This window comes from Coturnix japonica, chromosome 7 (assembly GCF_054131305.1).
Source record: "Coturnix japonica strain WE chromosome 7, WE-NBRP24, whole genome shotgun sequence".
Classification (NCBI taxonomy): Eukaryota; Metazoa; Chordata; class Aves; order Galliformes; family Phasianidae; genus Coturnix; species Coturnix japonica.
In genome coordinates this window covers 28482786-28495534 of record NC_140669.1, presented here as the reverse complement: position 1 = coordinate 28495534, position 12749 = coordinate 28482786, and the positions used below count along the sequence as shown (strand labels likewise).

Genomic DNA, 12749 nt, shown 5'->3' with positions numbered 1-12749 from the left:
TTCTCATTCTACATTTCTGCTTCTTCGAGCAGCTGGTAGGGCTGTCAAAGATCTTTAACATCTACTGATTCAACAAAATTAGAACTGCAATAATAATTATCTTTTAAAATGTCAGTTACGGCTGTTGGACTTTAAAGGTCTGTTTTGTTGGAATTGAATTAATGATTAGAAAAAAGAAAATGAGATACAAAATATACAGCAAGTGCTCTGTTTTTGCAGTTAAACAGAATTGTAATAATTATTTAAGGCCTTCAGCATTGTGAAGGTTTTACAGAGAAAAGCAAACAGGTTTTCTTTCTTTCCGCTATTGATTGAGCCAGAATATTGTGGATGAATCTTCTGGAAGATTTTTGTTTTATGAAAATTAAAAATTACACAAAGAGTATGGATGAAGATTGTTGAAGTATCTGATGTTTCTGCTTCCATAACAAGGAAGAGCATAGCAGCAGCTCCAGTTTTTCCTTTAAGAATCAACCTGATGCTTTAATATCATAAACAGCACAAAGATAACTTTACTCTGACTGTATGTGGCATAGCAAAAGGAATTAGCATGTCAGAGGTCTTTGTTGCTAGCTAGATCTGCTTTGAAGCTGTTGGCATTATCAATAGGGGCTAAACAAGTCAGATGATTAAATGTCTTTTGAGGACTAAGACAATATGGTTCAAGATTCTGACTCTGGTAACATGAGGAGGAATTTGCCAGTTCAATTCCGTATGGGCACAGTTCCACTGCTTACCCTATCTTCTAGTTTCACGTGTGTCAGTTCTTCCCACATGAGAAAACAGTTCAATCCTTTGTACCAAGATTTTGTGCTACCTCTCTAATAAAGAGGATAAAGAAAGGGAAGAGGTGTTATATTCTTATTCTTTGGGGATCACAGTCACTGTGAGGCATTCTTGTTTTACAGGTGAGACTTGACATTGACATCATTGTCTTTATTAATTATTTTTCTTTCTTTTTTTTTTTTTTTTTTTTTTTTGGTATTACAGAATTGCCTCTGGAGGTGATGATAGCAAAAATTGGAAGAGGTAATTATGTTTACATCAGTAACCTTAGACAGTTTTCGATAAGGTATATAGCTGCTTTGGATAGATTCCCTGTTATTGTTCCAGGCTATCTCCTAAGCAGAACAGCAATGTTCACACTAAGGTGAGATATTTTATCTTTGCCCATTTTCATCAACGATTTGAAGGACAACTACAGACACCGGTTACTCTCTTGTCCTTAAAATAAGCCTGTTTTATTGCTTCAATAATCAGAAAAGAGAGAAGAGATTCTAATATGATGTGGAATTTTTCTTGTGTGTTTTCTGAATAATCTGAATACTTATTCTGCTGTTAGCAAAATAGGTAAAATGACTCTGAAACTAAAATACAAATATTTTTAATAGATATTGCAGTGTTATATAGAGAGAATAAAAGCAGTACATTAAAACTGCAGTTATTTTACAGATTGTCTATACTGTAAAGTGACTAAGTTTATTACATCAACTTCTTCCAACTCTGTTCTTGTCTTAGCGTCTGGTTTATGTTGTTGTTTTTTCTTCCCTCACCTTGTTGTCATTTACCTTTGTTCGCAGAAAAACCCAACTTCTGTTATCATGACAAAGACCCTGGAATCTGCCGAGGATTTTTTGCCAGGTATTTCTATAACAAAGAGACAGAAAAATGTGAACTATTCGAGTATGGTGGGTGCCTAGGAAACCGGAACAACTTCAGGAGTTTGGAAGAATGCCAGGCTACCTGCCAAGGCAACCGTAAGTCATCATCTTCATTATTCTTAGTTTCATTCTTCTAGAAACAGCATTGTGTTTTGAAGGTGTTTACCTCCGAGGGAAAAAACACATTTTAGTAGTTTCTTAAAGGGCAATGTTTTACACCTGAAGTTTACACAGTTATGTATTTTTAAGTATACATACAAAAATGAGAAATGTAAAATAAAAAGGGAAATTCTGTTAAAAATGATATATTTGATTAATTTTAATTAATATTACATGACTTTCTTACCTTTTTTATTTTTCTCATGGTAGTTGATTAAGCCTATTGTATATTCCCGGACCCTGGAGGTTGATGAGAGAATCCAGGGAATGAGAGACTTCCCTTTAGTCAGGGAAGAGGTGGTCCGTGAGTGCCTAGGAAACATTAAGGTCCATAAATCAATGGGACCTGATGGGGTGCATCCGCGGGTGCTGAGAGAGCTGGCTGAGGTTGTTGCTGAGCCGCTCTCTGTAATCTTTCAGAGGTCTTGGAGAACTGGGGAGGTGCCTGAAGACTGGAGGACGGCCAATGTCACTCCAGTCTTCAAAAAGGGCAAGCAGGAAGACTCGGATAACTATAGGCCAGTCAGCCTCACCTCTGTCCCAGGGAAGGTGATGGAACAGCTTATGCTGGATGCCATCTCCAGACAACTGGGAGATAAGGAGGTTATCAGGAGTACCCAGCATGGGTTCACCAAGGGGAGGTCGTGCTCAACCAACCTGGTGGCCTTTTATGAAGATGTCACTAGCTGGGTGGACAGGAGGAGGGTGGTAGATGTAGTCTACCTTGATTTCAGTAAGGCTTTTGATACTGTCCCCCATGACATCATTATAACAAAGCTGAGGAAGTATGGGATAGATGAGTGGACAGTGAAGTGGGTTGAGAATTGGCTGACTGGCAGAGTGCAGAGGGTTGTCATTGGCGGTGCGGTGTCTGGTTGGAGGCCTGTAACTAGCGGCATCCCCCAGGGGTCTGTACTGGGTCAGGTCTTGTTCAGCATCTTCATCAACGACCTTGATCAGGGGATAGTGACCATAAAATATTCACATGCATATGTTTTAACCCTTACATCTGAATATACTCCTTTCAAACGGGTCTCGTGAGGAAAAAAAGATGTATATTTTTACTGTTTCCTTACCATGGGTTGCTACCTTCCCACCAAAGAACAATGGAAAAACTGTGTCTCAGTTCTGAATCATTTAGCTCTGCAGCTTGGGCTATGAAACAGCAGCTTAGACTGACCACAAATCATGTTTCTATTCCCCTGTCCTTATAGTTCCAGTGAATTGTTGTGTATCAGAATACACTAAACTTTCCTAACTCCTCTCCACTTCTCAGGGCAGTGGGTTGTATTCTTGGGATGGGTACATTTTCTCATCCACAGCCTCCAGGTTGTTAAGGAGCCATTGCTATAGTTTAAAAAGAAAATGTTTTGTTGCTTTAAAAATTTAGTTATACTGAAATTTTGGTGTGTGTGTGTGCTTTTCCTCATCGTTTTTCTTTCATTTTTCTTTTAGCAAAGATAATGCCAGTTGTTCCAAATGAAGAACGTCTTACCCATATGAACAGTAGCTCCCCAGAGGAAGAACCCAATCAGCTTCCTGGGATTTTTGGTAAGAATTTGCTTTTGCTGTTCATAGTTGTTGGTTTTTAATGCAAACTCTCCTTGGCTTGTCTGCTCATGTTATTGTTTATTTGGGGATTTATGCATCAGGTGAAATACGTAAGTATAGTGAGCTGGGGACAATAAATCTAGCTTTATGTCTGTTTTTGTCATAAATAATACATAGCTTGAAAATGTACCATCACTGCAAAACGTCTGCCAGTAATATAACAGCCTTACCAAACCAAGTTTGATTTCAATCACACACAAATAAAATGAAAGAAGAAAATTAGATCTAACCTGAAGTTGCCTTAAAACATTAGGCATTAAACTTGAAGGAACGCTGTCTTATAGTAGTGTTAATAACATCGTGGAACAAATCAGGCAGTTACTAATTATAGTTTATTTTCAATACTTTGTTGTGTCTAGTTAGCCTACCATTTATTATTTCACCCCACTACCTCCCATTGTTTTTTTCGTCTTTTAGTAAATTTGTTGCCAACTGCTCCAAATGAGGAGGAGTCCCATACTGTGAACAGTAGTTACCCACAGCAAGAGCGCAAGAAGTTTCCTAGCTCTTTTGGTAAGAGTTTGCTTCTGTAGTTCTCAATTCTCTGTATTTATCTGTGCTCTTCATTTCTTTTCCATTACCTCTTGTTTTCCAGTTTATCTGAGACTAAAGAATTGCTTTCAATCTTTGTCAGTTATTTTGGTAAGCAAGGCAAGTCAAAGTGAAAAATGTATTTTTACTTAAATATCTCCTATAGATATCAGATGGTGAAATACTTATCGCACCTTGTCCTGTCCTGAAGTCTGACAGACACAAAGCATTAAAGATCAAAACCAAAAGCAGTGATGCAGAAATCTTTTAGTCAAAATGAATACATCTGTGGGGTTTGAACTGGCAGGTGTTGATTTAAAGCTCATTTTACAGCTTAAGAAAGATTTGTATTTGGAATATACAGGAATGTATTTATCATAGCACAGTTTTACTGTTGTTAAGGCTATTTTAAACTCAGCTCTTGGTTCGATTATTATGAAGGTGAGTGTGAATGAATTTCATGTCTACTTCAAGGTATTTTTGCACTACTACGTAGTATAATTTCCACTATAGATTGCTGGTGCTTGCTCACACGGACAAGGGTGATTGAATTTGAGGCATGTCATTTTTATGATCCACAGTTATGCAAGAGGAAACAAGAAACGGTTGGGAAAAGACCGAGCATTCTTATCAAGTATTTCTGTTTGTTCTTTCTTTGCATTTACTCTTCCTTGTGCTTTTGTGTATTGAATGACAGTTTACAGATTGATCAATGCTTTCATGTGTTATACAGTCTGTAAGATAATAAGCATGTAGAATAAAATTCTGTGCTCTTTGATAGAATAATGTCTAACAAATTGTGAATCTGTTATATTCTATTTTGTTTGATTGTACTGTGATCACGTACAGTTGGTTTGAGGTAAGTTTCTGAGACAGCTGGATTTTTTTCCACATACAAAACACCGATGCACTGTGCTATTAAAATGACTGAATATAAAACATTAAGCCTCTTGGCAGCTTATTTTACTGACAAATATTTGCATAATTTAAGGCCTGAAAATAAATCTACGGGTTTAAGAGTGTACCTGCGCTCAGACTTGAGCTCATAACATGAACCCCCGATTCACAAAGTAACTGGCCTATAAAAGCAAAGAGGCCTATTTATCGTGTTTTCTCTGAGAAAAAATGGGGAAAAAAAGAAAAAAGAAAAGTTCTTGGTTTTTTCAGCAGTGGTGAATTCTGAGGTTAAGCAGATTTGGGGAAGGTAAGAGACTGGAAGGTTAAGGGAAGAAAGACTGCAGTAACAGGGGTAGATGGAGTCAGTGTGGCTGGGAAATGTGAAATTGGAAGGACTGGTGAATTTCAATGGAAAATATGAAGATGTTACTTTCTTTTCTCCTTTATAACCTTCATCTGTTTTGCACTAGGCTGCGTATAAAGTTGTAAAGTAAAGCAAGTTTCTTGCAAATATGCACTGACTTTCCACAGCCCTCTGTGAGGGGTGAGAGAATATAGTTGTACACATAAAAGATTAAAACGGGCTGCTTGGGAAGGAATGTTTGATTCCTGTCTCCTTAAGAACAGATGAAGTAGCTGATCTGCTACCATAACATTTTGTGTTTTCGGTCTTTTATCTTTTCTTTAAAATACGTGACCACCATTAAAACAAATTTTGAGAACTTATCAATTTTAGAACACGTTACTATGCAATTGAAGTACTTTTTGTCTTGATTTCAAGAAAAAAATATGTAATATTGATGTTATGTATAACTGTAACAATCTAAATTGAGAGCAAAGTAGATTTAAAAATACACTTTGGATTCATCACTCAGTGAAGTTGACATCTGTAATGAATTCATACAAATTTAATGATTACATGAGGGGAATATAATTCTGCTAGTGGGATATGTGTTGGTGATGCTCGCTTGTTTTTAGTGTTTTTATGTATATCCCTTAGTCTCTGTGCAGTTTTGTCATTTATGCGATTTGTCTATTTCTTCTATTAGTCCCCCATAGAAAAGCTAGGAGATAAAAACCATTTCAACAATTCTCAGTATTTTGCTATGTGACAAAATAAAGAGTTGATTGCTTCTGTCTGTGTGAAGAATGTGCAAATCCTTTGAAGATGAGCAGAAATAACATTCTAGTGTCTTAGGCATTTTTCTTGTGTTCTAGAGAATAAAGCAATTTTTAGGAACAGTACAAATCTAGAAACAGAATAAAATTTATAATCTTTAGAAACAAGGATTCTGAAAAGCACACCCAAGAGAAACAATTTATGAGTATATATTTAAATTAAATTTAAATAACAAAACAATTTAGTTTACCTCCTTCATCACTGGAAAGCCTTTCTATTGCTATAAAATAGGTAAGCATATTTTGTTGTCTTGGGATTTTTTTTTTGTTTGTTTTGTTTTTTTTTCTGATGTTTCTAAAAATGTCTTTAGAATATTAGTTTCCCTTCCATGCCGGGTGTTATTTCTTCTAGGCACATGAGTTTCCAGAGAACCAATACCAAAAACAGCAATAGTCAGTTTGTCTACCATCTTCATTATAAATAAGACAGTAGGTTTAATATCTGTTGTGGGCACATATTCTGGATTGAAAGTGAACTTCACTTTCTGCTATAATAATGTCACAGATAATACAGGGAAATTAATTAGTGCTTTTTTCATAACAGTTTCAAACTATTTTTATCTGTCTTCAAATACCATTTCATGACTCACTTATTGCATCTGCAATGTTCTTCTTGAATAGTACATTGCTGCTAGCATGGCTTAAAATATATTAATAATTTAATTTGCCTGTCTTCCACAAGTTACGCTTTTATTTCTATTTTTTTTTTTTGGCATTTTTTCATCTTTTCATCAATATGCCGATTCAGCTATTATACTTAGTAAACAAGCCTTTTTCATCAGGTATGTGTTAGACATGCAGTGTATTTTTTCATGCTTTTTTCTTTTCAGCCTCTTGAATTGCTCAAGTTAGTTCGTAACTTCTTGCTTTCAGTAACCCACCTGCTTCCCACTTTTCTGAAAAACAGGATGCCTTCAGCTCTGTTGTAATCCTCAAATTTTAACTTGGTCTTTCCTCCAAAGAAGTTTTGCGGATTACATGGCTTTCTAACTTCAGGCAATCTAGCTAGCTTCACTTGTTTGTTTATGCAGTCAGGCCTCAACTGTCTCAACGCTGCAACTTCTTTAAAGAAAATGGCACTCCTTTGGATCCCTCGTAATTGTTGCTATGGTGGCTCCTGTTCCTCTTCTTGTTTTCTGTACAGCAACCATATGTCAGTTTTGCTTTTACTAATTAATCTTTCCAGGTTGGGTAGATAACAGTTTCTGAAAACTTGAGAATTCTGGTGCAGGTGAGCTGCTTGAGTTTTCCCCAGTGCTCAGGTACTTCAGTTAACTCCAGGTCATTTGCTGGTATTTCAGTTCTCACACTCTTGCTTGCAGCAACACTGAAGAAACAAAACATCAGTCTTTTGTGAATGGTAAAAACCTAACAGCAGCCCTAAAGTCACCAGCACTGCAGTTGTGTCAAGAACTTAAATCTTTACATTCAGTCCTTTGTTTTTCTGCCAGTTAGAAGTTTTTCTTGATTACTGATCAGTGTTCTCTAGTAAAACAAATGTTATTATTTAGCTCAAGCTTTCTATATTCTTTAAACAAACAAAAAAATCAATAAAATATTTAAGGTATTGAATCCTACATGAAATATGATGTGTGTACATCATTCCAAAAGAAATGCCTCCTGTTTATTTCTGTGGGTTGCTACAAAGAGTGCACTAGTGCTGGTTGGTAAACTGTCAGCTACAAAACTGCTTTTCAGCATAATCACCACCACTGGCTATATATGCATTTTCACCAGCAACGAACACATGCTGTGAACACATGTTCACTCCACATGCTGTGCAGTGAAGATGACTTGCTATTGCCACTGCTAAAAGGCACTGCACAGCGTCTCACTGTGCTTGCATCTGCTGTTTGGGCTCGAGAAATATTCAAAAGCATGAATGTGAATGAGTATCCTTTTTTTCCACAGGGAGAAATTCAACATCACACCTTACATCACATGCACTTCCACGTCAGAAGCCATTTTGTCAGACTGTCCCTCTGCTGCCATCTGTTGCATGACACCAAAATGTGACAAAATGTTGGTGGGAAGGTTCAACCTCTGCTGCCACACCACTAACATCCATTTCTGACATAGTGGACTAACAGTATAAAATAGGAAGCATTATTTTCAAAGCAGCCCTTCTGTACAATTTCAGATTATCTGTCAGTAATTTGGAAAGTCCAATTCCTTCATTATTACCAGTATTTTCCCTTTTTTAAAATTTAATTATTTATTTATTTATTTTGAGGCTGTCCTGATTTCAGTTCTTTTGTTTCGTTTTCTACAAGTAAATTCCCCCAATTGATTTTGAATATTATCTCCAACCACAGAAATATTGTTTTTGTCAGTAAACGCATATAAACCAAACCTTGCTTTCAGGTAAAGTTTTGTTTGCTTTTGTAAATGAAGGATAGAATAATATTTGCTGTTATTTTTCATGGTCGTGAAATGACAAATGCTTATACTCAGTATCCTGGATTTTCAGGAGGACAGAATTAAATTTGCCAGTAAAGTTCATAGGCTTCAAGGATCCGAAAGCTTCAAGTCTCATGTAAAATAGAAGTGAAACAAAAACAGGGTAGTATTGTATAACTTCATTTTTTCTGGTATTTCTAGAACCACCTCCTATCCCCTCCTTATGCCTGACTCCTATGGATAAAGGACTTTGTAGAGCAAAAGAGACAAGGTTTTTCTACAACTATTCAACTGGAAGATGTCGTCCTTTTACCTACAGTGGTTGTGGTGGGAATGAAAATAATTTCACTTCCAGGAAGTCATGTTTAAGAATCTGCAGGAAAGGTATGGGAACTGATATTGCCACAGAGTGTCACAAAAGGCAAGTATTATGCATGCTATGGGCTGAAATATTCTTGCAGTTTTTAGTAGAAAGTAAAGGGCTGGTAGAACATAATAGCTTAAAGTGTTGGCCCAGTGCAACTGGTAAGCACAAGAGAGAGCTAGAGAGAGCAATATGGATACTAAAATACTGTGTACAAGAACAGGCTGCTTAACACTGGTTGGGCATATGAAGACTTCGGGTAAGACTGAATGTTCCTTTTTCTTTTCTCAAGAATTTTTCTTGAAAACAAGACTAGTCTCATTTTGGATAATTGAGGATTTTCGTTATGCAGTCTTAACTTTGTCATTTTACTCTCAGGATTCATTAAAAGAGAAGATGGAAGAAGATTAATAAGAATCAAGAAAAAAAAGAAGCAGTCACGAAAGACCAAGGGGGAGGGAATCATCCACAGAAGAATACAGCTTTAATTTTTATGGAAATGGGAAGTAAACTGTTACTTTACCTGTGAATGAAAGCCTTTAGAATGCACCACTTAAATATATTTTTACTGTACGGATTATTTTGATTGCATATTATTAAGCTGTTTATATTTTTATTCTGTATGCCTCATTTGTGTTAATAAACATTACCTTGTTCTTTGGAAAGGAGCTCTTAAAATGTAGTTTGACAATATAATTACTAGAGCTGAAACAGGATGTAATAGGCTATGTGGGTGTAGAACTCAAGATTAGAATGTAGGAAAGGTTCCAGTTTACTTTATTTCCCCATTCTTTTCTGAAATCTATTTTGATCTTAAAAACAAGAGAAAAGCAAGCATAAGACTTATCAGAGAGTAATCACTTGTCATACACAATTATCTCAGTCCTGTAGATTGAGACAGATCTATTGCTTAAAGGCAGAAATAAAAACTCAGTTTGTTTTTAATCAGATTTATTTTAGGTTATGCAAGATAGATGTAACTCCATTGAAGTGCACAGAATTACACTAATGTGCGATGAATGTGAATTGGAATTAACTCAGTGAAACCATTAAGAGAGAATTGCAATTTTGAGTGTATGAAGCAATGTAACTGATATTTATAAGAATTTAAAATATATTTGCTAGGTTCACTGATGTTGTCCTTGTTAATAAAGTAGACTCGTGGCTAGTGAGTTAATGATTTGCAGAAATAAATGTTCTTATTATAAAAAAAGAAAGAACAATCCCAGTTCATGGATGAGGAAATCAATACATTTGCTTTGGATATAATAGTACATATGCTTGCCAGAAGACTTTATTGGTGTGAGGGTTCTTTTGTTTGTGTTTTTGTTAGTTGGTAGCTTTTTGTTGTCCTTGTTGTGGTAGGCTTTGCTTGTTTGTTTTTAGACGGACATGAGACTGTCATTCAGTTCCTGCCCTTCTGCAACACACCTCTCTCATCTTGGGTAAGCCTGAAAAGATTTTTTTTTAAGGAGGGAAAACATAGTTGTTTCCTAGAAAGGTTTTCAGAAGTACCCTGCAGCCTTCCATAATACTGAAAATCTTTTTTAATGTATCTTGATCAGTTTTAATGTATCTTGTATCAGTTTCTCTTTGGACTGAAGACTACTGAGGATACTGAAACCATTATTTGTGAGAGGTAACATGAAAATAATTATCTGAAATAGATGTGATAGTCTCAGACACTACAGTGAGGAGCAAGGTAAACAAGATAGAACATAAATGTTCTGCTGGACTAACCTTCTTTTGCTTGAGCTCTCTGAAATATGTGTGGTTTCAGAAAATGTGTGTTTTTATGTACCTGGTGAACTTCGAACTAACTCCTCAAAGAGGATAAGCTTGACTGCTGAAGATGAAAGTAGCTTTGCATTTTGAATCTAGGGGGCTAAATAACAGCCACAGATTTTTACAAAGAAATTCTTATTTCTGGTGCCCAAATCCCATAATGGCTCTTAATCTAGGTTTTATCAAGTATGATTGGATCTTTCTTAAAGTGTTCTCAATGAGATAATAGATACGCCCCATCTCAGAAGGTGTTCAAGGCCTGCATAATCTAGTAGATGTCCCTGCTCATGACAAGGGGTCGGAACTGGATGACTTTTCATGTCTCCTCTGCTCCAAACCATTCTGTTATTCTATGATTTTGAAGATGTGTAAAAAAGAACTGATGTGTTTGTAAATATATGGTGTTATAATCATGTGTCATTTCATGGTAGTATGTCTTTCCTCAGTCTCTATTTCGGTCAGCAACTTGTCCCTGGCTGCCTGGATTCCACAACTACCAAATCCAACACAGAAGTCTAGGAAAAATCATCCTTTCTGTCCATGTAGGAACCTGGCTCTGTGGCTGCTTCCCATTCTAAGTCTGCTTGCTGAGTTCTGCCAACTAACAGACTCTCCTCACCAAGTGTGCTTAGTTGCTTTGTGCTCTCTTCTCTGCTTCCAGAACATCAGTAGCTAAGGCAGGACTAACAGGTACTCCCCTATGCTCCAAATGATCATTTGGGGAAACTCTTCTGTGGTTGCTGGAACATCAAAAGACTATTGAGTTACGGCATCTCAAGATTAATTAGCTGTGCTAACCAAGAGGCCATTACAAAGATATTCATCTTTTAGTATAATTGCTTAGTGCAATGAGGAAGAAAAATGGCATGTTATATACTATAAAAGAACTGATTTGATTATAATCAGAAATTTGATGTGGGTGCTGGATTCAGCCATGATACCAGTTACCCAGCTCAGTTTTCCTTAAGTTGTTTTTGCATTGCTGTAAGACGCACTGAATCAGTTTTTCCTGTAAAAGGTCCACATTGGTATCATCTGACTGTATCTTTATTAACTCCAACAGAAATTCCTTTTGTTTTTTTTATGATTCATTCTTGTATTTTTAATATCTGCATAAATACCACATGCAAGATGTGAGATCACTGCATTTCTCAAAGGCAGTTAAACTATGAACGTAATAGGGGGAATAATTGGGCCATAGCAGGCATGCACAAAAATAAAGAATTATATGTCAGAATGGTGAAGAACTTAAAATGTAAGGCTGACAAGTCAGAAGTTACTTTGTACATGATTAATTAACTAGAGTCCATTAATCTAGAAATTTCATTCCTGTTTTTGCCTTCATTGCTTCAGAGCAAGCATGCATGTTGCTGGGAAATTTTCCCCACATTTTGTGTTGGGAGACAACAAGCTGAAGCAATCAAGTTAGAGGCTGGATGGTTTTCTGTGTGTAACTTGGTATGTGCCCTCAGTCCATGCAGGTGATGAAACAAAATGTCTTTGAGAAATCATTTTACATCTTTTAACCCTTGTTCTTACTGGCATGCCTTTTTTTTTTTTTTTTTTCCTTTTTACTTCTACTTTCTATCCCTTATATCTCTTCCCTCCCCCTCCTCCCCACATTTTCTTACTAAAGAAGTTTTCTCTCTGTATCTCCTATCCATTTCCTTTTCAAAACTGGTACATTTATTTAGAGACTAATGATGTTTTCATCCCCCTAGAATCCACTTCTGAAACATTTCAGTGTAGACATAAAGATGACATTTGGTGGTATCTCCTGGAAAAGAATAACTTTTGTATATCCATTTCCAGGCTTTCCGTGTTTCCATATGAACTCTGGTTTATAGGCAACATATCACCACATGGAGGAAACTTCCTTTTGAACCCGTGGCGATTTCCATGCGGTTACTGAAGCTTTATCTCACGGAGCTCGTTTGCTGTTTTTGCCGACCGTGCGGGGGATGGGCAGACAACGTCCTGTCCCCACGGGGAGCATCGTTATTCCCGATTTCCCGTGCCGGTCAGGTCCTTCGGCCCGATGTAGGGAGGGAGGAGCGGAGGCGCAGACGGGCGCTAGGTGGCAGCGCCGCACCGCCCCGAGGACGCCGCAGACGGAGCGGGCAGGCAGTTGCTCCGTGCGCTCCGTGGTCCCTGCAACGTAC

At 37.0% G+C, this 12749-nt stretch overlaps 1 protein-coding gene across 14 annotated transcripts in view; it reads left to right on the top strand.

Moving 5' to 3' along the window:
• Nucleotides 1-11007, top strand: part of TFPI (tissue factor pathway inhibitor) — a 104859-nt gene extending 93852 nt beyond the window's left edge. For 6 of the 14 annotated variants that reach the window (XM_015867886.3, XM_085553598.1, XM_085553599.1 and 3 more), the window contains 6 exons: nucleotides 991-1029; nucleotides 1581-1757; nucleotides 3276-3371; nucleotides 3849-3944; nucleotides 8640-8822; nucleotides 9181-11007. In XM_015867886.3, the coding sequence (XP_015723372.2) occupies nucleotides 991-1029; nucleotides 1581-1757; nucleotides 3276-3371; nucleotides 3849-3944; nucleotides 8640-8822; nucleotides 9181-9290 (701 nt within the window). In that variant the 3' untranslated portion in view covers nucleotides 9291-11007. Of the gene's footprint in view, nucleotides 1-990; nucleotides 1030-1580; nucleotides 1758-3275; nucleotides 3372-3848; nucleotides 3945-4475; nucleotides 4902-8639; nucleotides 8860-9180 lie in introns of those variants that run through there. The other 8 variants (XM_085553601.1, XM_015867889.3, XM_085553604.1 and 5 more) reach the window with 4 other exon arrangements.
• Nucleotides 11008-12749: the final 1742 nt, after the last annotated feature.